At 36.5% G+C, this 26761-nt stretch overlaps 1 protein-coding gene across 1 annotated transcript in view; it reads left to right on the top strand.

The window, feature by feature from the left end:
* The window catches only part of S2P (membrane-bound transcription factor site-2 protease), a 41180-nt gene extending 21834 nt beyond the window's left edge, over positions 1 to 19346 (top strand). The window contains exons 4-6 of the mRNA XM_081729292.1: positions 2228 to 2474; positions 5793 to 5973; positions 18507 to 19346. Of these exons, the coding sequence (XP_081585418.1) occupies positions 2228 to 2474; positions 5793 to 5973; positions 18507 to 19096 (1018 nt within the window). The 3' untranslated portion in view covers positions 19097 to 19346. The remainder of the gene's footprint in view (positions 1 to 2227; positions 2475 to 5792; positions 5974 to 18506) is intronic.
* The last annotated feature ends 7415 nt before the right edge of the window (positions 19347 to 26761 follow it).

Here is a 26761-nt window from a genome sequence, read left to right as displayed (position 1 = left end):
TACTGATACAGATAGAATCTTGACTAGATGGGAAGATTTGTTTGACGCTTTGCTTAACACGCAGCCAAAAACTAATGTTGTTGGAGAAAAGGAAATGCACACAGCAGAACCGTATACTCCAGAGCCTAACCGAACAGAAGTAGAAATTGCTGTAAAGAAATTAAAGAAACACAAATCTCCGGGTGTAGACAAAATTCCGGCTGAGTTAATTGTAACTGGAGGGAAAGAATTGTGGAACAAGATACACAACTCTTTCTCCTTTTCTGGAACAAGGAGTAATTGCCACAATAGTGGAAAGAATCAATCATTGTTCCAGTTCACAAGAAAGACGACAAAACTGATGTAGCAATTATCGAGGCATTTCTCTTCTCTCAACATTCTATAAAATCCTCTCAAACATTCTATTAACAAGATCGACTCCACACGCAGATGAAATTTTTGGAGATTATCAATGCGGATTTAGGCGAAATCGATCAACTATCGACCAGATATTTGCCATTCGACAAATACTCGAAAAGAAATGGAAATACAATACTCCGGTACATCAATTATATTTATTGATTTCAGAAAGACGTACGACTTGGTTAGGAGGGCAACATTGTATAACATTTTTACAGAATCTGGAGTACCGAAAAACGTAATTAGATTAATTAAAATATGTTTGAATGACTTCCAAAGTAAAGTCCACAAGGTTTCACGTCGAGAATGACCTGAAACAAGGAGAGGCGTTATTGCCATTATTATTAAACTGTACTGAAGTGCGTTATAAGAAGAATCTAGCAATCAAGGCCTAGAGCTGAATGGCGTATGCAAGTGATGTAAATATAATAGGGAATGATAGGAGAATAATAGAAAGAAATGCAGAGGTCTTATTGAACGCTTCGAGGGACAGAGGTTTAGAAGTAAATGCAGAGAAAATTAAGTAAATGGAAGTTCGTCGAGATTGTAATACTGCAAATTATGGATGCGTTAAAATATCAAATAATACATCTGACTTTCAAATACTTTCAAATATCTAGGATTAATATTAACAGACCAAAACCAATATTCACGAAGAAATTAAATGTCGACTAAAAGTTGGGAATTCGTGTTATCATTCAACTCAAAATCTTCTGTCGTCGCCAATTCTGTCGAGGAATTTGAAGCCTAAGATACGATAATCATGCCTGTTGTTCTGTATGGTTGTGAAACATGTTCGCTTATTCTGAGGGAAGAACGTAAACTGAAAGTATTTGAGGACAAGACTTTGAGACGAATATTTGGATCCAAGAGTAACGAGAATGGGGAATGGCAGGAATTTCATAACGAAGAACTGCATAATTTATATCCTTCACCAAACACCGTTAGGATCATCAAGTCTAGGAACCTCAGGTGGGCCGAGCCAGCATGGAAGAAAGTAAAAAAAGCTTTCAAAGTTTTAACTGAAAATCCAACCGGAAAACGAACATTAGGAAGACCTAGGCACAGATGGATCTCGCAAAAATAAGGATACAAAGTAGAAACTGGATTCAGTTGGCTAAGGACAGAAGTAAATGGATAGCTTTTGTGAAAGCAGCACTAAACCTCCAGATACCATAAGCCATAGAATTAGTAGTTAGTTTATGATGGTTCCGTATGCCTAATGTTTGCACGATGAGATAGCAGTGACAGGCACTGTATAAAAGCTCCCATTGAGCGACAGTTGAGCACAGATTCGCGTAAATAGACCGTTCTAAACATTTTATCAAAACCTGGTACTTTCGGCTTTTTAAACGTTAACATATCAACAAGATATGAAGAACTACAAAACATTTTCTTTTTAAGATTTCTGTCATTGCATTAACTCCGTATGTCTATATTTTTCAAACAAAGCTAATGTGTTACCTCTCACACTTTCGTTTATATTATGCATTAAATATATATCAAATTGTCTTTTTGTGTGTCCATTTAAAGAATTATAGTTAGATTTATCATCTGTAGTATCTCTTAGATTCAGTTCAACTGTCACCAAGTTCTATGCTTTAGACAAGAGTACATATAACATGGCGGCGAAGTTCTTTTATCAAAATGATACATCCACAATAGATGGTCACTCAGATGCGGGGTATTCGAAAATTTTCAGGGTAGTGTATGTAGTAGATACTTGTAATAATTTCTATTCGCATGCAAAGTAGTAAAGTCCTTTGGTGTTACATCGTAAAGACACGTATTGAAAGGGAAGTGTATTTTTCGTTTTCTCTCTTTCCAGGGAAGATGTTCGAATTCAAGGAATTGGAGTTGCTCTGATCTTTATAGTGCCTCTAGCTTTTGTACATGTAAGCTCAGAGCAGTTAATGGTGATACCACCGAAAAGGCAACTTCGAATATTATGTGCAGGAATATGGCATAATTTTGTGTTGGCGTTTGGTGCATTTTTGTTGCTACTTTTTCTGCCTTTCCTTTTCTGGCCTTTCTTCTACACCGGAAGTGGTGTGTCAGTCCAAAAGATTCAAGAGGTAATAGTGTAAACTTTATTCATATTTAATTCAAATTAATACGGAAAATTGTTACTGATATATGCGAACAAGTTTGACATATTACTTTACGTCAACAAGTTCCATGTTCGATTGGGTCATTATCGTTGTAAATAATGGCTCAAGATCATAATTTCCATTGTAAGAGGCTTCACAGGAGACTCTTCTAGCGATTTTTGAGACCGGTTTGGGAGTCGAAAGGCAAAAAAAAAAATCTATCTGAATGGCATCAGGGTGACCGCAATGACATGAATGTTTGTTTCATTTGATGATAAAAGCGGTTTGAGTGGTGTGGTAGCGTGATACTTTATCAATGTAAATAGGAACATTTGGGATGTCCGTGCAAACGTGGGATATCTGCAGAAAATACAGATCATAGTGGTTGACTGGAAGTATGCTGGATTAATTTAATTTTATCAACGTTACGAATCACCAACTTCCCAACATATTCAAACTCCGCAGTAGCGAGCAACGTTGGTATGTCCCTTTGCATCACTAGAGCGGTGTGTAAATTGCTCATACTTGACCACTATCTAATGTGATTACATTCTTCCACTCGAAACTTGCTAGATGCTGTTCATACAATTTTCGGCAGTATATACTTTCTAGTACTCGCTCAGTTTCAACTCCATTGCACTCTGCACGTATTCACTCTGAATCATGAAGATGAAATCGCAGACTAATAAGCAACGCACTATCTATCGCTACCGTTCACGCCTGCAGATGCCGGTGGTGTTTCGAATTTCTTCCCATGTATCCGGAACAACGTTCTTTATTACGAACGTAATTGTTAATGATGACATTTTTGGTTTCAGTTGAATACATCGCACAATCACAGTAATTGTGTGGAGTGGCAAATAATGTAATACAGGAGTAATATACTCGGTGAAAACAACCTTTTATGTTAATGGTGATTTGGGTTATCACTAGCTTATACTTACCCGGCGGAATGATAAGTTTGCTGTGTGTATAGCACATGTGTGCTATAGACCACATTTTTCCCAAATTCTTGGCATTTTTCGAGTTTTTTTTTTTTTTTTTGGTAAAAATTTAATATCATTTCTTTCAAAAATAAACAAGAAGTTTTGTTTAAAATTACATTGAAGTTGCACAAGAGGGTAAACGAATTACTGTAACCATTACGGCCTGGCATAACTGTTAAATTACAAACTTAGCATAAAAAATAGGACTTAGCATTTTTGTAAAAATATGTGTAATTTAGAAAAATCTTTAGCAAGCTATACAAATTACTGTACAATGAGAAATTAACCGATCTAGCGTTTACCAGGCGAATTGCGAATGCTCGGAAACGTACATCGGAATGACGAAACATAATATAAACCAGAATTAAGGAACAGGGAACTGAAAAAAAATTAAGATTGCACCGTGTTTGGTTTATCAAACATATAAATACTTCTGATGAAGAAGTCAGCGTATTGCTTGATTCGCCATCACACATTAAATAATAATAATAATAATAAAAGTTTTCGAATCATCTTACATTAGGACCTAAAAATGAGGTTTGAATTAGTAAAAAAAGGTTTGGAAAACAGCAGGACAGTATCAGTAATCAACTTTTAATTTGCTTCAAAAATGTTTTATTTCCATTGACAGTAGCACATTACAAGGAATTTCTTACAAAAGCAGCCACTTAATTATCGTACCAGTTAATTATTCAACCTAGGGTACCTGACAACAAGAAACAGAAGGTAAATATTTTACTATAAACGTAGCGAATTTTTCGTACGTTTAAAATAAACTTCTCATCAGTGATTTTTAAAAATAAAGTAGCTACAAGTATAAATATAACTTCTTTTTTTTTTTTTTTTTTTTTTTTTTTTTTTAATATGATAACAAGTGAGTCATTAACTCCTAAGAAGCTTATCAGATATAAGAAGCTTGGGTCAGAATTATAGTGTCTACTACGAAAGAAACCTGTTGTTTCTAGTACTCCATTAAGAAAAATATCTCCCGGGAAACACCACGGAAAAAGAAATTGGGATTTTTCAAGTTTCTTGAATTTAATTTTACACACCTTTTACCTAATAGTGTAACATGTCGAGTGAGAAGATATACGTGTGAGTGACTAAATTCTTTGTTACTTGCTGGAGAATCTAGAATCCAGCTAATGTGTAAATTAACCAATATGGCAGATTAAACCTAAATCTTGATGCCCAAATAATAAGATATATCCATCTTTACATAACTTTCTTATTAACCACCAAGTGTCATATATCCTAAATATCCTGTTTATAAACAACAAACGTCTCAATGCATAACGTTGCTTCTTAATGATAAATAACCACGCTAATATCGTGGACTAATCTTGGTATACTGCTGTCATATAGAGCTTTCTCGTGGCTAAGCGGTTAGCGTACGCGCCCATGAGTGGAAGATCTGGGTTAGAAATAAAATGAAATGAAATCTTTGAGTTTTTCGTCCCACGGTTTTGCCGGTTAGGCTAAAGGAGACGGTGAAGATGAGAAATGAATGAAATGGTGGAATGAATAAAGTGGGAGGAAACGGGAGAACCCCGAGAAAACCCACGCGCACGGTGTTTGTCCACCACAAAGTTCACTTGGCGGGGGCTGGGATCGAACCCGGGACCCCAAGCACCAGAGGTGAACGCTCTACCACTGAGCCACCGCGGCTCCGATCTGGGTTAGATTCCCGATGGGAGCTCATGTGCTTCGGATTCCACATTAATCAGTAGGCCCACGTCTGATATAGTCTCGCTGCTGGAAGGGACGCTAAACTCAAAATTCAATCAAATCAAAGGGCTGTCATGCAGTAATTGTCAAAATTTTCAATGGAAACTCTTATCTTCCTCAGCGGCTTCTTCTTAATTTATCATATCGCATAATATATGACGAACGTTCCAAAGTGTTATTAATTCATCGCTTATTTAATTATAAACTTACATTTAGAAGAATCTAGTATTATAATTAACTGTCGTTTTACCAGTTTTACTGCCAAGTATTAAAAGAAATTCAAGTTTTCAGCCTTATCAACAGTATATTTTTAATCCAAAGAAGTACAAAGCAACATTCAATTATGTAAAAGATTTTGCAGCTTAAGTTTACTCATCCTCTATGATGCTGGCAGAACTTTTCGTGAAACTGTATGGTCTGTTAGTAGCGCTTAATCAGATAAGTTTTTCTTCCTTTCTTTTTGTTTTTTAAATCAAATTTGCAAACATTCATCTCGTTAAGCTATTAATCAGTCGTCTTGCCATTTTCGAAATACTAGCAAGCGCAGTGGAACAATTATCAGTTTAATTTATTGGTGTGTATATTTCAGAACTCTCTAGTGCTGGGTCCAACGGGGCTGAAAGTTGGAGACCAAGTAGTGGCAATTAATGAGTTCCAAGTGAAAGATACATCAGATTGGAGTCATTATATCTTGAAAGCTATCAAGCAACCAACTCCAGGATTTTGTATTACTTCTGAAATTGTAAGAGAACATGATGAAACCGTTCCAGGTAAGTTTTATTTATTTATTTATTTATTTAGTAGTAGCGTTAGGTTACTATCAAGCAGTGTAATTGTGAAAAAAGTTCCAAAATCACATACAGCTGAGAAGTCCATTCATCCCTTTACCCATCGTCTGATTTTCGTTCGTCGTAGTGGTGATGTCCAGTTAAATTCTGGACTTTCAGCAAGTGCTTCTGCATTTGCTGCGTACTACCAGAACTTAGAAAGTGTGGAAAATAAATTGACTGACGGTGCAATGCATATAGGTAGAGGCACGAGTTTTTCGCAATGTGCGATAAAATGAAATGCGTCAGAATTAAGTAATTTTCAGTTTCTTGACGTTTTACGATATTCTATGTGTATTTTAATTGGTCTCCGTTGCGCGATAAAACACGAAATTGGCAGTTTTGCGCGTAATTTCTAACAATACGCGAAATAATGCGAAATTTAAAAAATACATTTTCATTGATTTAAAAAAAAATGGGAAAGCTGTTTGATCCTTCTGTAATTGCATGTAGTAGTGAACCAGACATTGTTGCGTTAAGGAAGTTATTTTTTTAAGCTTTGCCTTCATTAAAAAAAAAAGAAAAAGAAAAATGCAAGTATCTGATTATGAAGTACCGTATTTGGAGTTTTACAAAGTGGCTTATGAACTCTTGACAAGTGATTCGTCTGGGTGGTGCAGTGTAGTGAATGTTTTCAATGGACATAAGTTCCGAAGTGATGACTGTTTGAAGTTTGTTGTAAATGTACTTACATATGTATGGTCCAGAGCCCTGCAAACCCAAGCGCGAAGACGGCCCGGATGGATCTGTATTCTGTGCCCGGCTCGACCCGGCCCGAATCTCGAGCCGGGCGGAAAACAGGCCGGGCACAAACGGGTCGGACCCTAAACTGGCCGGGCACAAACGAGCCGAACTCTAAACGGGCCGGGCGTAACCGGCCTGAGAACAACCAAGTCTGATAAGTCAAGTCAATCCTTCAATATGCAATGGAAAATGAGAAATGTGTTGTCATAATATTGCAATGTCTATTTGTCCTTCTGGAATGGGAAAATCGTGTGAAAGGTTACCCAAGGTTTGTTTTCTATATCCCTATTCTGTCTGTCTATGTGTTATCTGTGCTTGCTCTGTCGAGCCATGTTTATTATACTAGGTACAAAATACAGCTTATGGACGTAAAAGTCTTATACTACACTCATTAGTGCATTACGAGTAACAGAGAAGATATGTAAAACTGCTACACCATATGTGATACTAATACTACAACTACTTAGAACGGTTCGCTTTTATTAAATTAATTGAGCCACTAAAACACAAACTCACTCATCTGCCATAATTCCATTTATTTATATTTTGTTGTCCTTGACAACGACGTTCCAAAACCTTATTATTTAAAACATTTGAATATCTTTTCTTTTTATATATTAACATTATATCTATACACCATTTCTTTTTCTTTCTCTTCTTCTGATAGTAAAATCAGCCATCCTAGTACATATTTAGAATATCTTATGGTCCAAAATTACAAAGTAATAAAGATCTATAATACAAATATACAATGTACCGTTGTATATTATGGCGCCCGACGGACTTTTCTTTTTATTCATTTTATTTAATAAAAAGAAAAAGAATTCTGGACCGTTTACTTTTACATATCAATCATTCGAGTTTTCGAATGCACCTCGTATACTTGAAAATTACAATTCATATAATTATACATATATGTCATATTTAATTCTATAACAGTATTATTATCATATTTATAATCATATTTATTTTATCATCATCTTCATTTATTTATACGTTTCAACGACGATAAGGCACATTCGAAATTTGATTTGCTAGTTATTTAAGTCCTTTTTCAGGTCCATTAAATGCTTGTTACAAATTAATAATTATTTATTTAAGCATCATGAAGAAGGTTTTGAAAAAGATGTATGTGATATTCATGTAGTTGTTCTTTGAACGTAAAATGATCGGATATATTTATATTATTAGCATATAATTCGAATGTAACAAGAATACAAAAGTAAGAATTGTTTAAAATTAGAGATGCAAGGGCTCGGAAAAAAACCGGCTTTTTTGGAAAAAAACTCGGTTTTTTCTGCTTTGCTTTTTTGCTTGGGAAATTTTGGGCTTTTTTGAAAATTCTGCTTTAAATTGATAAAGCAGACTGTATCGCTTCTCTATAACACAAAAAATCATTTAATTAGTGGTTGATGCTGATAATAATATAAAACATCGAAAATAAACTATGAATTTCGAAAAAATATTTCAAACAATTTTTCTTCAACATATTTACATTATGAATCCCACAGGATTAACCAATGTATATAATAAGAATTTTTTAACCTCCTATATACAAAAGTAAGCAGAGTTGGCAAGAACCATGGTTGTTTTTGAAAATGCCAAAAACCCGTTTTTGGGGGGATGTTTAAACCAGGCTTTTTTGGTTTAAACCAGGCTTTTTTGACTTAGATTTTTTGCTTTATGTATCTATATTACATATTCACAGAAATAAGTTTATTTCGCCTTGATGTTATTATGCAACAGCGGGGTTATGCCGGAAGAACTCCCATAAGCTTAAAGAAGTGCGGTCAGTAAATTTCTTAAGTTGAGAATCTCCCGCCCTAGCCATTGGGAAAATCCCGTCATTACTTGAAATGTAAGACAATAACGGGAAAATCCTGTTATTGCTTTGCATGTAAAATTTAAAGGTCAACGTACCATAATCAGTACGCTAAAACTGAGGTATTAAATTACAAATTTAGTATGTAGATATCATTGAAAGTCCAATCCAAGCTAATGTTGGAAGCTACGTAGGCAATCGATATATTTTGCCAATTTCTATCAATATATTTAAGCAATATTGGCTTCTTTATAAAACAACACGCATTTAGGCATGCAGAAATATACAATTTGGTTTGTTTCGTATATTTAGGCTTAACATCCTTACGAAATACCGAGGTTATCAAGGAGAAGACTTTCGCTTAAACTGACATCCGAACCGCTACTTGGGTTACGCATGAAAGAAGGTTTGTGGTTCGACCGAGAATTGAACATGGGACACCTTGATTAAAAGGTGAAAGGGAAATAAAACTATTGCAGGTGGTTTGATATCTGGAAACGTTACCATGTTCACACGATTCGCATTTTTCAGTCTTTTTATTTTTGTGGTTTACCCAATCCTCAAGTTTTCTGAATTTTTAACAAGAGGGATTCAACATATCATTACGGAACTCTCCCCCCCCCCAAAAAAAAAGACTACGGAATATATTTAAGTTAAGCTAAATACAACTGCACAACAAACATGACTGAGTGATTAGCTTTTGCGCTTCTATCGGGAAGTCCGGGATTCAACCACCATTCGACCATTCTGACAAAGCTTTTCTTCATTCCATCTGTGAATGTAGAAATAGTGCGTGTACTGTGACCTGGGCGACTTCCTTTTTTATTGTTTTTAAATCGTTATTATTACTAATTACCAGCAGTGACGGTTTTGCGAAGGTTAGGGGGGCGGTCTTTCGGACTGAAGCCCGTTCCCCAAAGTTACGGAATGTCTGCAACAAACGAAATATCTATTATTTATGCCTTTACTCATAAACTTTAAGCTCCCGTCAAATAAAAATTACGAATGTTTTAAAAAAAACTAAACATTAGTAAGAAACCCTTCCCAAAATACTTTTCTAAATCCGCCACTGATTCTCAGTATAAAATGATTTTTAAAGTTGTATCCGGAAGATTATTGCTAAACATATAAACGAAACGAAATATTAGTTATGCCTGTACTCATAAACTTCAAGCACTTCCCAAATAAAATTAGGACTTTTTAGGAAACGAAACAATCAGAAAAAACCCTCCTAAAGTACTTTTCTAAATCCGCTACTGATTATTTGTATAAATTGGTATTCAAGGTTGTGTCCGGAAAATTATTGCTAAATCACTTCACAGCTACAGTATAACAGAAATGTGAAAGTACGGTTTGACGGATATATTGAAAAACGTACGCTTTGACGGATAAATAGAAAAACGGGCAAGTTTAACTTTTGCGCTAGAAGCTAGAGTACTAAAAGCTCTTAGAAATGAAACACGGATGACAAACTAGAGAAGAAAAAAGATGTCGATAACTCAAAAGTTAAAATAAAGTTAAAAAGCCTCTAAAATTACTCTCAAATACTACATTCTTCATGTTAGCTTTAATTCGTAAAACATGTGCTCCATCCATCTTGATGGTGAATTTCAGAGCGAAATATCACATTCAGGTCATGTAATTCTTATCTAACTATAGAATATACTATAAGAAAGCTATTTAGATAGAAAAATCATGAAGTTGAAAAAAGCCAAAATTTCCAAAATTCTCGTTTTTTTCCCAAAAAAGCCGGCTTTTTATGTGAAAAAAACCATCGATTCAAAAAAGCCGGCTTTTTTGCATCTCTATTTAAAATACAAATTCCTTATAGAAAACATAAATTATTAACTTCAATATATATCCTAGCATTACAAAGATGCTTTTAAATATACTTCAATAACATGGAACACGAATAATGTGATTGATAATACAAATATCAAAGAAAACACATAACATTAAGACATATGTGGGCATATTAAAAATCAATTGATATATCCTTTCGGACGTCCCTACATTAGGTTAAGTTACATGACCAATGAATTTGTTTCGGTTGCATTGAAAGTCATAAACCGGAATGCAGTCTTGCGCGTTATTTACATCTACAGTTCTTTGTTTCTTACTTTGAGAATTTTCATCTATGGGATTTCTACGAAGTCTCCATCGAACGTGATTAGATCTAATGCTTACATGCTTCTTAGGTGAACGTAATCTTACTACACTAGTATTAGGTCGAGTCACACAATCCCATTTACCGTCACTACTAAGGTTAGGTTCGGTTATCTTACCGGTAACACTAGGTTCAGTTCTTCTTCGTTTCACTGAAGGTGAAATATCGTGCCTCCTAATGGATCTATATTTGTCCTTTACATGACATCCACGGTAGTCTGTCCTGCCATGGTTTCTGTTTCTTCTGTAGTTAGGCTCTGTTACATTACCGGTACATATGGATTTAACATCACCTTTTACATTGGGATCACACTTTAGTCTCACATGGACACATCGAACTTGATTTCTAAGGTTAGTTTGATTCAAGCTAGCACTGTATTGCACCATTGATGGATTTTCAAAACTTTGCAATATCATGCTTAGATTATTAAAGTCAATGCACTGCATCACGTTTGGTGAAAACATCATCGGATTGTTTACTAACATCATTTTGATATTTTCGTTGAATGAACAATTCAACAGATTCAATTCAATCGGCCAATCAATACAAACACTGGTGGGAACACACATCTTCTTTCTAAATTTCACAGATACTGGAATCAACTTTCTTCTTGCTAATGCCATGTACATATCATCAAACGGTTCTATTACCATTACCTCATTTCCAGAATTAATATCATGTTGAATATATTGTGAATACAAGTAATCAATAGCATTCACTAGACGAAAACGGTCGTAACTTTTCACTTTGATGCATACCAAAATCACCATTACACGCAGCATCCATAAGACAATCAAAAGTGTGCGGCTGAAAGGAAAAGTTAGGATAGTCTGTTTCAACCAATACGGCAGTATGCTTTTGTGAAAACTCCGTAAATTCCTCTAACGTAGATTCAAAGTTTGCTTTCTCCGTGGTTTCTGTAATGCCTACAGAGTCCTGGACCTCGGGGAATCTCTGCACTATCTTTTCCATCACCTGATTTAATTGTTCCTGTATTTGGTCCTATTTTCCGTCGTTACATTTCTGCAACTGCTCAAGCTTTTCATCAAAATGCTGAGCTTGGTCCTTAATTTGTTGTGATATCCCTCTTAGAACATCCATTAAGTTTTCTGGAGCATTCCTTTCGGCCTGAACCATTTGGGTATCCGTCGCTTCACTATTCGTAGTACTCATGTTTTTTTCTGTGTATTAGTTTTCCACTTCTTAAAATAGTGAAATCAATGTGAGGCTCAATGGTGCTCGTTTTACTATACTTCGAACGATACACTTTCACTTTTCCTATCCCAAGGTTCCGGCACCAAATTTTAGAACGTTTCGCTTTTATTAAATTAATTGAGCCACTAAAACACAAACTCACTCATCTGCCATAATCCCATTTATTTATATTTTGTTGTCCTTGACAACGACGTTCCAAAATCTTATTATTTAAAACATTTGAATATCTTTTCTTTTTATATATTAACATTATATCAATACACCATTTCTTTTTCTTTCTCTTCTTCTGATAGTAAAATCAGCCAGCCTAGTACATATTTAGAATATCTTATGGTCCAAAATTACAAAGTAATAAAGATTTATAATACAGATATACAATGTACCGTTGTATACTACTGCTAATACTACTATTACGATTACGACTGCTAGTGCTAATTCCATTATTGCTGCCACTGCTACTACTATTACTATTAACACTACTGCTACTACTTATTACTGTACTAATACGACAGCGAATACCACTACTGCTATTACTAGTAATACGTAAACAAAGCAATGAAAATGAAATCTGTCATACGTCCCACAGTTATGCCGGCTAGGCTAAAGGAGAAATGGTGAATGAATAAAGTGGGAGGAAACGGGAGAACGCCGAGAACCCCCCTCCCACACGGTGTTTGTCCACCACAAAGTTCACTTGGCGAGAGCTGGGATCGAACCAGGGACCCCATGCACCAGAGGTGAACGCTGAACCACTAAGCCACCGTTTCAGGAACACCTAATCGACCCTGGCGTCTTGGTGATTTATTTGATCATTATATTTTGTGATATTTGTAGTATCATACTATAAACAATACAGGAACATGTAACACCATTTGGTATTTCCCTTGCTAATTGAACATTACTACAAATTGCGCTGATCTTATGAGCACGCCAGTTCACGGTTTTGGCCTCCGTGGTTTAATGGCAGCGTACCAAATTCTACTTAGTAGGTCAAGTACTTGACTTTACCATACGTTCTTTAGGTAACTACGGCTCAGGGCGTATGGATGATGATGGGATGAATTGATGGAATGAAAACAGTGGGAGGAAGCGGGACCACCCCGGGAACTCCCACACACATGGTGTTTGTCCACCAGAAAGCTCACGTAGCACGAGCAGGGATTGATCCGACGACCTCTAGCACCAGATGTGTTTTTTCTACTGAGCTACTGTTGTCCCTCGTAGATCAAGCATCGGTTCACATTTTACGCAGACCGGCCATAATAACTAGCATTTCTCCATTTTATTCTGTACTTAGAAGGTAAATTCGCTACCACCAGACATGTCAACTCTGACGCGAAGTCGTAGCACTTGTAGTAGTATTAGCAGTGGTCGTAGTAGTAATAGTAGAAGTAGTAGTATTAGTAGTAGAAGTAGTAATAGTAGTAGTAGTAGTACAGTATTTTGCAGTCTTGAGTAAAGAGTCAGCTTCCCAAACGCACTACGATTAGCATAGGCTAATAGTAGTTTCCGATCCGTCTGTCAGAGTGTCCGGGCCGGCCCGGAAATACATGTGCCCGGTTCGGCCCTATAGCATTAGTGTCCGTCACGGAATGTGCCCGGCCCGGTCCAGTTTGAAACGGGCAGGGCCAGGCCGGGCACACTCCGGGCCGAACCGGGCGCGCCCGGCCCGTGCAAGGCACTGGTATGGTCCACAAACATTGGCGATTGAGAGAGCTTTTTTTCAAGTATGGACTGGCGATAAGTGACAAACGTACAACAATGAAGGAGAAAAAATGTAGAAACATGTAACATGTTTAATGCTTGAATGTAACTTGTGCCAATGTGCTTTCAGAAGACAGCAAAACTTTTCTATTCATAATATGTAGTTTCTTGATTTTCCTTTAGTTTGATTTTTAAAAAATATGAAGTGAAATTTACAGTGTCAAGTGACATATTCAGTGTATTTTGTTTTTAAGTAATTGGTAGTTTATTTCTGTAGTGATCTATGAATAAAAGGAACAGTTGTCAAAATGTTAGGGAATATCTTTTCCACAAGAGCTACAAAATGCGAAACTTTATTTGGAAAATGCAACAAAACGCGAAAAATGAAAAGCGAAATTTTCAAATTCTTGAAAATTAGTGCGAAAAACTCGTGCCCGTACATATAGGTGAATTAACTAGTTATGACTGCTTGGTTTTTACTGAAACCTAGTTAAATGAAAGTGTAGATAACAGTGAATTACCTATAGCCTCATATTTCAACATTTATAGAAATGATCGAGGAAGATGTGTTGGAGGCGTGATGATTTGTGTAAATATCAAATAGAAGTGTAAATTACGCAGTGATCTTGCTACTAACTGTGAATATTTGATTGGTTGTTATTATAGACCACAGAAGTTCTCCTATGTCTGTGCTCGAGAATTATAGGGATTCTGTTCTTACAGCCCTTAACAAAAGTGATACAGCCCTTTTGGTGATTTTAATCTATCAATAGGTTGGATTGACCCTAGGACGGGATAGGTAAATGCCTTAGTGATTATTAGTTTTTAGACATGTTTATACATGATTTAGGGGTCAGTCAATTTAACGTAATTTCTACTCGTCGGGAGAATATTCTTGATTATGTGGCCTCCTCTCTAAATGATCTTGTCATCACTCCACATGTAAATTTATTTCATCTGACCATGAATCTTTAGACGTTGATATTCTTTCACCTAGGCCGTCATCGAATCATAATAAATTTGAGTCTAAACAGTTTATTTGATTATGGAAGAAGGCACCGTGGGACAGTATAAATCGTGCCCTTGACTTAATTCCCTGGTGCATATTAAATAATGCTGTCTCGTTATTTACGGATATTATTGCTTAGATTGTTAATGACTTTGTCCCGCGTAAACTGAAACGATCGGTTCAGTTCCCTCCGTGGATTGATGCAGAAGTTCAGTTCTTCGAAATAAACAGCGTGCTTGTTTGCTGTGAAAGCAGTTTCCGAGCGAACACACGTATAGGTCTTTTTGTAATATTAGACGGCACTCAAAATATCTCCTCCGTATGAAATATACGAAATATTTGGAAAACCTATCATGTTAATTCACTTCTGAACCGAACAGCTTCTGGACTCATAAATTCCAGCAGGCAACGTCCCCGTATCCCTAAAGAAGTCGACAACAACTCAAATAGTTTTGAGGGGAATTACAAACCTATTGCCTTCAATGGGCATTTTTGTAATAGCTTTTCTAAGCTTGGCACTCCCTCCCCTCTTTACCTAAGATCCAACCTGTGTATTCGCACTCATTAACTACAATTACTATCTCCCGTGATGAAGTGAAATCAATTATTTCCTCACTATCTTCTCACCGTTCTTCTGGTCCTGATGATATTAGCACAATATTCCTTTGTAGCACAGGACACTCACTCACTCGCTCACTCCGTCGTTATTTTTCAACAGGTGTTTTTCAGAAGGTACCTTTCCCAATTTGTGGAGGCTGCCAATATATATATCCATCTGCAAGTGTGGAGATAGAAAACAAGTTTCATCCTATACACCAATTTCTCTTATTCCCTGAGAAAAAATAATAAAAGACAGATTATTCAGCTTTGTCAAACCTGTTTGGAGCAGCTCTCAGTATTGTTTCCTGGACGTTCATTTCTTATTATCAGAGTTAGTCACTCAGGCGGCCCAAGCAATCAAGGCTCTCAGCTTGATGTAGTATACTTTGATATATCTAAGGCCTTTGATACCATAAACACCAAGTTGCTTCATTACAAACTCTCTAATAGATATAGCATTCATTGCAAGATTCTCTCTTTCATAGATTGTTACCTCTTAGGGAGAGAACAGCGCGTTACTCTTCCTGGATCATGGGGGCGCGGTGGCTCAGTGGTAGAGCGTTCACTTCTGGTGCTTGGAGTCCCTGGTTCGATCCTAGCTCGCACCGTGTGGACTTTGTGGTGGACAAACACCGTGCTCGTAGGTTTGCTCGGGGTTCTCCCGTTTCCTCCCACTTTCTTCATTCTACCATTTCACTCATCTCTCATCATCACCGTCTCCTTTAGCCTAACCGGCATAAGCGTGGGACGTAAAAATTAAATATTTCATTTCATTTCTTCCTGGATCACTATCTCAGTATAGTCCTGTCTTATCCGGAGTGTGTTGGGTCCACCCTTGTTTTTACTGTACATTGATGACTTATCTAGCATCTTTTCATCGTCTTCAACAAATATTTTGCTTTTCGCTGATGACTGTAAACTCTTTAGAGTCATTACTTCTGTAGGCGATGCATTCACTGCAAGCTGACATAGATATGTTAAGTAACTGGTGCTCTACCTGAAATCTGTCTTTAAACCCCAACAAATGTTCTGCACTTTTTATCTCTTTAAAAAAAAGAATGTATTTCGCAAGATGTTAACGATGTGCCCATCAAACGTGTTTCCTCTGAAAAAAATCTAGATGTTGTCTTTGATGAGAAACTCTTCTTTGCGCATCACATCATATCGACCTCATCCAGAGCTATGAAACTACTTGGTGTAGTTTTTGGATTTCCTGAAATACAAGGTCTCTCTGCCGTTACGATGTTTTCTAAGGCTTTCATTCTCCGATCCTTGAATATTGTTCACTCTGATCTTGACAGATCAGTACCTACTAATCTATCTCGCGTTGATTCGGTTTTAAACTTCTTTCTTGCCATAATTAGATTTAGAATTCCTGTGTTAAGTAATTACTCGAGACTGAAATTAATATCTTTAATGAAACTGTGTACCTCTGAAAACGACGCTGTGCCGCTTTATCTATGTAAGATTATCAATGGTAAAATTGATTCTGAGTTGTTACTATCGCGGATTAACTTTCGGGTTCCTCCGCAGCGAACTCGCTCCCTTAATTTGCTAGCTTACGAGACACCTAGGTTATCAATTGTTAAGGGCTCCTTGTTTTACAGACTAGCGCACGATTACAAAACTGTTTCAACAGATCTTAACATTTTTACTTCTAAACGAAACTTCAGAACTCAACTGAAGAGAATATTTATATTGGGAGGTGAACCTTCGTTTTTTGTATTTGTGTTGTTAGTTTATTTTTTAATCTTTTTTTTTGTTATTTTTCTATGGTATTATTATTTTTTTTGTTATTTTTCTATGATTTTATCTTTTTTTATGTTGATCAGTTTCAACCAATTGGCCTTGTGATGTATGAAACTTAGCTAAATTAGCTCCTTGTAAATTTTTAAATGTGAAAATGCTTGTAAATTTTAATTGTGATTGAACGGTGAACGAATGAGAGAGTGTATTCACTGATAAGACATTTTTTTCCTTTCCTTTATGTCTTCCTTTATTGATACAGCAGCCAATGTTTTCACTCCTTGTTCACAAAAATAAAGCCGTGTTGTGCCGTTGAAGCTCACACCTCATGAGAATATGACTGATGCTGAGTGAAGAAACCTTTACACCCTGAAAACACGTTCAGCAGCTTGCATTAATGATGCGTACATACGGTCATTTTGAGCATTAAAGGACTGCTCAGCTGTGAGAAAATTGTTCTGTGACCATTTCCTATGTAACGCTTGAGATGTTTGGCTTTTCACCACTCTCTGCTTAGCTAATGCATCAAATCAGCAATGACCTGTACGTTGTTTGTAGACTTTGAGTTTCAGGTCCTGATTGAGCACTCATGACATGATCTCGAGATGGACATCTCATTGGACATCACTGATTGAGTTCTGACGGGATTTTACACCGAATTCTTGCAGCTATAGCTTTAATTGCCTGTGGTGTTCTCACTGCCGGTCTTGACACTTCCCTAACGCTGGATGGCACGATAGACAACTCTTCACTGATTTGCAGGGGTTTCAGGGTGGTGGCATGTCCACCTTATGTGGGCAACACGATTCTCGTAATTGCCCCATTCCATCGTTATACAGTCTCACTGTGAAATGAACAGTTCAGGGACCCACTTCACCTACGGTACCCAGATGGCATAACTCACTCATACCCATCATAATCAGACGGCGGTTAAAATCTCTGGAAATATTTATAAAATTACTAGGTATAAATATATTGGACTAATAGTTGTGAAGAAGTGCCTGAACTCTCACCCAGTCCATACAGAAAAGTAATGACTTTATTAGGTTATTAAGAAAATCACCCTAATTCTTCACGGAAACTTTCCATCGTTGGTTAATGAAGTCCACCGGACGTGACTTTTCTTGTTATGCTACATTTGGTTATATTCATGGTCATACGAGAATAACTTGTATAACCACAAACTTGTTCAGTTGTGTAAGATATGGTGAACGTTACTAGGGAAAGATAAGGAAAAATGTCGTATACTCCATGTAGTCAATAAGTGTCTATGAAAGTCCCATATTGAGAAAGTGGAAAGCTTTATCTATGATGATAACGAAATTCCACATCCTTGTACTACTTCCCATGACGGATTTCAGCACAAAGTTCATTGGTGTATGTATATTTTTCTATGACATTCTGTAATTTACTGTATAATCCAACATTTGTATTTCTGTAATGTGTTTTACATGTTTCTGCTTTTACAGTTCGACAGATGCCTCACGGTGCAATTGAGTGTTGCAGTGTTAATAGTCCAGATCATCTTTGTTTTGAGTATGTTGAAGGAGAAGAGGGAACTCTGGAAATGCCGGAATATTCTTGTTTGCCAGCCAGGACAGTAGCCGAGCGATCGCCTTTATTGTGTATGTCAGCACTGGATTGTCCATCGGGGCTTCATTGTATAAGACCTTCACTAGAGAACTCCACGAAACTTGTTCAAATAGAGCGTGCAAAGGGAAAGGTTGTTCTGTTTCTAGGACATCCAGCGGAAGTGTACAAAACAGTTAGTGTTAGTGATTATGTTCCTATTTATTTCATTCCATCGTCTCTACCAGACGCAGCCGTAATTTTGTGCAAGCACATCGTGACTTTTTCTGCCGGGCTAGGCGTCATTAACGTAATCCCCTGTTTTTATCTGGATGGACAATATATCATTAATGCAGTGATTGAGATTGTGTTGGGGAGACATGTAACGGACAGAGCCGCAAGGCAAACAGTTGCTATTGGTATTACAGTAGTAGGAACATTTCTTTTGATATTTAATTTTGTTGTGCAGGTTTGGAAGCTTCTTTTTTAATAGACGTGAATGTGTGTGTGTGGGCGTGTGATTTTCTTCCCCCCAGGAGCTTATGAGCAAGTTTGTAATTTTTTCTTTTGATAGAAGCGTGTTAGTATTGTGTGTGTATATAATTATTTAAGCAAGGCACAGTGAAGCTTCAGGTAGCTTCAAGTATATTTTTTAATTCGAAATTGAAACAAATGTAATTAATTTAAACGTATATTAAGTTAAAACTTTTAAGTTAATTAATAAATATATTTCGAATGAAGTACACAGTGATATTTCGTATAAATTGAATTGAAAACATTTCCCATGTTTTTGCCTTTCCTTACCATTCCCCATTTCTCATGTAGAACAAAGGAAAAATGAAAATTTAGATAACACAGCGTCGTTGACAGTGCCGTGCCGTGGAAAATCAGCGCCCAGGGCGAGAGTATACGACGGTGCCCTCGTACATATGAGTGAGGTCGACAGACCAGCCGCGAAACGCCACAATGCACTGTGGGCCAGAAGCAGAATCTGACTGGAAAAAAGTAGTTTTTGCAACTATGTATAATGTACATTTAAACAGCACAGTTGTTTTAAGTGATAACCAAGATTTCTTGCTGTGTACCAGTAAACATGGATAACAGCCTGTAATAGTGGAAGCAGCACGTCAAAGTCGATAGTTCATTATCTGTTTTGCAGTGCGCTGAATTTGGGGTGGTATGAACGTAAGGTTTGTGGTTAAATTATACATGGAAAAGGCAAGGAACGTTCGCGAAATAAGCTATGAGTAAATGTATGCATAGCACTTGCTGTTTGACTAAAGTTTTGTTTGATTGGTTGATATTGCTTTTCTGTAGAAGTATCTCTAGAGAATGGAAGTAATTACGTAGTAAAAGAATTGCTATTGGAAATTCAAATTGACATTTAAAAATGTACGTCCATATCTGTAGCGAGATTTTTCGTTTGATATATGTATTTCGAAATGCAGTTGTAATCTACTGCCCATTTTTATATTTATCTTATTTTCAAAGATAGGTGTAGAGAGCCGGACATGTTCGTCGTGACACGGAAGGACCTGTACGAGTTGTTGCGTTCCAAAGCATCAAACGAAGCACTTTATAATTACGTTGTGAACAAATATGGAATGGAAACCCTTTCTGTACATGTTCTTCGCAGTGTGAAAGTGACTTTAAGTGCTATCAAAGGTGATTTTGAGAAGCGTTGGAAGCTATGTAACAGAATAACTAATAAATTTTTATCCAAATATAATGATTTGTTGGAAGCAGGGCCGGCCTTAAGCCGATTGGACAGATTGCTCCCAATCGGGCCCCGCGCTAGTGCTGTTTACTCTACTCTAATCTAACCTACTCTCCAATGTATTTTTAACGGCATATTAGGCTCCAGAGCAAACAAGTGCGTTGTGGTCCCTATGACTAAAATTTACTTCTAATACATGTAATTAATAATGTCATTCTGCTTGCGGAGCCTCCGGCCAAGTGGGTATGGTACCGTTAAGATGACTCTACTACTCTCGGTTGTCAAGTACTCACAACATATTGCACCCGTGGACTCTACATGGGAGGGTATAGCCTCTCCCTAACAAGTAAATGAATAGTTTGTATTATACCCTGGCCGGCGAACGGTGATTTCTGACAGCTCATCTCGCGAGGACGACTGAGGAGTGCGGTGTTGCAATGTGCTTCTCGTGCAAGGGGAGTATCGTCTGCTTCCTCGTTGAGGGTTAGTAAAAGTTTGGCAATGTGTGGTGATTACCATGGAGACCCGACAGGTTCCGAGCCTAAGGTTGGTTGCCTTGCTGTCTTCTGCTCGCTCGCCTTGGCCTTGTGCAAAGCTGTCAGAAATCATCGTTCATCGGCCAGGGTATAAGTTTCCGGGCATAAGCAAATATTTTCTAAATTTAATGCTGCAGTAGTTTCTTTATATTTTTATGTTTGCAACTTCGTTGTACTAATAGATATTATATCCAGGGATTATTCTGCACATTTCTAACACTCCTCCAAATTTCGTTACACACAATCCTGGGCGTAAAAATATTGTCTTCTTTAAGTTTGTCTAAAAATGTATATTATTATTCTCTGTGCACACCCTCTTTTATTTTGAATACCCCACTAAATAAAAGTTCCTGGCGTTCTTACTGATTATGTCATGTGATGCTACCGTGAATACCAAGATGGTATTAAATAAATCAGCCTCAGTGCGACTTCTTTGCATATCCTTTCTCTTATTATAGCTATATTAAAAATACAAAAGCAGAGGACAAATGTCCTCTGTCCTGCGAAAAATCCCGTGGATTTTTTTTTAAATATCAAGTCAGGAAAACAGAATATATACTAGTGCATACTGAATAGGTGGATGCTTATGAAGGTTTGCCTTCAAACTCGAATAATCCAATGAAAAATATGTCATCTATCGCCCATCAGTTCCTTAAAGTTTGTGATCGTATCATTTTGTCTGCAGTCTACAGACGTACCATATCATTTTGTCTGCAGTCGATAACGATTTCAAGCTGATTATACCTTTCATAACTACCTACATCATCAACGAACATTAAGTTTGACTAACTTGAATTCTTTTCAAAAAGATACAGCTGTTAAGAAATCTTTGAACCAACGAACTCATATCAATGTGTATTTCATTGTCTTAGAAATATACACTTATAGAAACATAGACTTCACCATTGTATTTCTCGTAAAATTCTAGCCCAATTTGATAAATTACATGACTCCCTACCTATTTAAAAAGGTCGAGCGAGATACAAGATGGCGGCCATGATAAGCATACCCTGAAATAGATGTCTACTTCCTCCCGATGTCGGTTAATGTGTTTTTGTTTCTCATCCCTTTACCCGTTTTACAAATAAAATGAAATTTTCAAACTTGTAACACATTGTTATGGCTTATTCCGATCAATCAGGTTTTTGGCCACTGCGGTCGCCTTTATGGACGGAAGCATTTTAAATTGTATTTAAGCTTGTTTCTTGATAGTTTACATTTCTCTGCCAAGTTTGGTCAAGAAACTAGATTTCGACATCTAAGAAGAGAAGAAAACTATGGAATAATGTAAAGCAGGGGACAAAATTTCAAAGTCAGACGCACTCGTCAATCCAAAAATGATGGTCGCCAGTATCTCCCCTCCCCATGGCATTTGGTTTGACAAAGGAAGAGATTACTTCTCTCTCGTTGACGCTCCAGGAGGCAAACCATTTCGATTGATGATGGGAAGGGAGGGGCAAATTACAGCGTTGTGAAGATTTCACTTTCCATGTCCGTTGTGAAGACTTCACATTCCGTGTTTTCTCACACTTGGTGACAATTATTTTCATGTGAAACAGAAACTGCGGAGCTCTATAAGTTTAAGCAGAAACCATTCCTATTGAACACTGGTCGCCAGCTTCAAATTTCTAGTCGCCAGTGGCGACCGGAAATTTTACGCCCTGCTGTAAAGAACCTTCTTTAAAAAATTACGAGGCACAAGAGTGAAATATGTATTTTAAAATTAATTCATTGTCTACATTTCCATTTTAGTTATTGCTTTGAAAAATTTGCTGCTATAAGCAATGAACAGGGTGAGGGTTTTTATCAGAACATTCTGTAGATGGAAAAGCGGTATAAAGGGAAATGGGACCCGTCCATAGAGAGATTACTGTTAGTTCCTCCTGAAAGAGGACTCCACAACATAGAAACGTAAAGATGTTTCGAAACTATCTTTGCCGTTAATCATTTTTCTTAATCAAGCTTATAAGTAAACATACAGGACGTTCCGAGGATAAACTGACAAACTTATCATATGTGTTCAGGATCTCAATACAAGAAAAATGTTTTTCTGCAACTTTGGTCGGATACGCTTAACTACGGAGAGAGAGGTAATTAAAAGTTATTACTGGAATTGGTCATTCCTCTTACCCTTTTTATTATCTATATCTCCGTAACTAAGTGGTTTCAACCAAAGTTGTAAATTTTTTCTTCTGAGAACATACGCGAAGTTTGTCTGCTTTTCCCGGAACACCTTGTATATGAATACGTGATAACGATAATACATACAAGTTTGTAAATGATGTGTTTGAAAGTTTAATATCACATACATGTATTTCTTTCATTAAAACTAAGTATTTATCTTCATAAACACTTTTTATTTTATATCTCAAATTACATTTACTTCTTTATCATCATTATCCTATAATCATTATCACAGAAAATCTGAGGGAGATATGAAAAAAAAAAAAAAAACTGACTGCATTTTCGTTTTCAGGATGTTTGATTTAGTAAGGATTGGATTGTTTTATCTCTGCATATTTTTGAAAGTTGAAATTTGTGAATATGTGTTATCAGTGCTACTAAGTTTATTACTGAAACTACAGGGTGTCCAATATACAATGCAACCCAGAGTTTGGGATAGTAGAAATTTTGAACCGGAAGCGGTACACAAATAATGGTTATACCAAAATGAAGCCTTGTTCATGCATATATTTTTAAACTAGGAACCACACAGTGTTGCCAGATGTAACCAAAGTTGTAAATAATTTTTTTTTACAAGACACGTAAATTGACACATAACTCACATGTATAGATGTTCTGTCGTTAATTTTCGGTTTGTATACTTGGAGTAGCTTGGAAACTATGGAATGGAAAGAATAATTTTTCATTTTCACCGATAACTAATCCGATGAGGCCTCTGTAAGGAGTTACTAGGGAAAGCGTGGTTTTCATAAATTAACATTCTGAATTGGCAACAGTGCTGAGGTTTCAGTGCATCAAAAGGTGTGTTAAGGATCTGTCTACATTGTGCAATTCCTGGAAACATTGAAAAACAAACTTTGAAATTATCGTGATAAAAACTTTTACTTACATGCAGCCGGCAACACTGCTGTTCATTGAATCAAAACGGGAGCACTTCCAGAATCTGCCGTAGAACTGACAATTCAGTTCGTGATGAATAGCAATGTTGCCGGGTGCATGTAAGTAAAAGTGTTGGTCATGGTAGTGTATGAATGAATTCCAGATATATGAAGGCCTATAAATATGCAAATTACCGGTACGGGCCGCTAAAATGAGTACAATACAGATTGGGCCACGGAGAATTTTGCATTTGAATCAATTTTGCACGAATCCTGAGGGGACACTTCGCGAATGTACCTTGCCAGTCTCCGTATAATTTGGAATTGTTTAACATGAGTTTTAAGGAAAGAAAAAAGGACATCATTTGGAGCAACTTTCCAGTTTTGATCATCTGTATTTCCTCCGTATTTATTCGGGGTAAGAACCTCAAACTTGTTCTGTCGAACTTTGCTTATCGAAAGGTTTCTAAAACTGCCTTACTGCCCCAAAATCTGAAATTTCAGGGTGGGGGTGGGGTGGCTGCCCTCTTGCCCCACTGACGCTCCTGTCTAGCGGCTGTCATATGAAACTATCCCACGCTTTTTCACGTGGTTTTAGCTGCATTTATTTCGGACTCTAGACAAGATTTTACGTTTTTAAATAGAATTCATTTGCTGAGCAAGACTGAAAATAAACTTGGATCCATTGCGCCCTGAACGTCCCAAATATTACTTTTCTTCAGTGAATTATTGAAAAAAAAAAATATTCTTGCAGAAAATATTCTAAAGTTAGCACAACATGAAGTGTGCTTCAAAAATTACTTTTCGAAAATTTATTATTCTAAGATAATTTTATTAGCATCAGTGTTCTGAAATAGTAATCAAATTTTGCAACTAAAATCTCACCCACCTCCATGAAACGCAAGTTTAGCCCCTAAGAGCATAATTAGGAAACTTTCAGAACCAGTAACTCCGAAATGACTTGCTTTAGGCCTAAAATATGCGCATAAGCGTATTTCTGGTAAAGGTTTAGCTTTAAGACATGTAACATGACACCATTTGCATTTAAAATTTTGAATACCAATGAAAAATGGCCGCCATGATGCTTAACAACACCATCTGATGTGTCAGACCACTTTCAAGTTTCTGCATTCTCCCTCAACCTGTTCTCAACGCAAAAGGGTGGTGAGGGCTTATGTTTCACCATGTATACTGATAGATTGTGTAAAATCTCCATAGTAGGTAGATTTTAAAATCTACGTAAAAAGCTTATTACAACTAAGAAAGTACTTGAGAGTCATTGGCAAGAGGGTGTAATAAAAGGGGGGTCGTGATATGAAATATTCTGTACCCAACACAGTGGTCTTAACCAGAATATAATAAATGAAAAGGTCGGTTGCAAGTAAAGAGCAAAAAGTCTTAACAAATAAGTTATTACACGATTTTGAAATATGTTTAAAATCATGCTTTATACTGTTCAAAATGTCTAAAACATGTTCTTTTCGTCTGTGTTTTAAAACAGGCTTTAAACATTTTGAACATACTTTTCATGTTTTAAACACGTTTTTGTACTTTTTCAAAAAAAAAAAAAAAAAAAATTCCAACCCTGACTGTTACGGGACAACAAGAAATTTATGAGTGACAGGGCAATACTATGCCATAGGACTGAACACAAGCTGAAAGAGACAAAATAGGATTCAAGCTTTGCCTTGGTTCGAACAATCTCAGAAAATGTATCGTACAGAACATATTTAGTATCTCGTAAACTACAATTACATAAACAGCGACACAGACTCTCAAACAAATAACTATTACCTTAGGCACACTGTCAGAATGCCATCGATAACTTACTGAATACCATCCCACGTTGGGTAAAGCTTTATGTACTTCCAAAGGGAGCTCCACAATGTAGTAAGTTCAATATCACAAATGATTCCTTCTATCATTGGTTCATAGTAGTGCCACAGACAGGTTTGTATTTAACTGTCAGTTAATTAATTATTTACTCATACTTACGTAAAGTCGTATGTATTTACTTATATCAGGATAGTGTCAGAAAGGACAGTTACACAGCACTGGGGTAGTAAAGTAGGCCAGGAAATTGGAAAATTGTAACAAATCGTCATAATAAGTCACACAGAAAGAAAAGAAATGTAAACAAACATATTTTCGAACTGAAAATAGAAGAAAATAAAATTGGAAAATTTTACTATTTATTGTAACAAAAACAAAACTACAAAGGACTATATAACAAATTTATCAATAATAAATCTTAACAGCTTACGATTCAAATATTGGATATCAAAAATTATTAACATTAATTTAAAATATACTAATTTCTTTCAGAATTTTTCCAAGCTCAACACATAATAAAGAGCTACTATGTATCCCGGTTGCTCAAACTATACGGATCACTAGAAAAAAATAGGTCAAATTTTCATTCATATTGTACAGTCACGTTCAAAAATAATCCAATATTCGTCTGTTTTTTTACGAATATTTTACCATAGCCCACAGCTCAAAACTGTTAGTAAAGAGCTAAGAAATATAAAAAAGGCATATCTATCTCACAATAAGCTCTTGTCTCACAATAAACGCATAATGAGCTTGGGCACCGTCATGTTGGAACCAAACTGTTTCTAAATTACCATCATACAAATTATTACATGCGGGCACGATTTCATCTCGTAAAAAGTTCAGATACACGTCTGCAGTTAAATTTCCATTGATAAAGAATGGACCGACTATCCCACGTCTGCAAAAACCAGCCCAGACGTTTAACTTTTGAGTATACTGAGTATGTGTCTCACGCATCCAATGAGGATTCTCATCAACCCAGTAACGACAATTCTGCCGATTCA

Source organism: Thermobia domestica, chromosome 1 (genome assembly GCF_964235325.1).
Source record: "Thermobia domestica chromosome 1, izTheDome1.hap1.1, whole genome shotgun sequence".
In the NCBI taxonomy this organism is placed as follows: Eukaryota; Metazoa; Arthropoda; class Insecta; order Zygentoma; family Lepismatidae; genus Thermobia; species Thermobia domestica.
The sequence above is the reverse complement of the archived record's forward strand: the minus strand, read 5'-3'. Positions and strand labels throughout refer to the sequence as shown.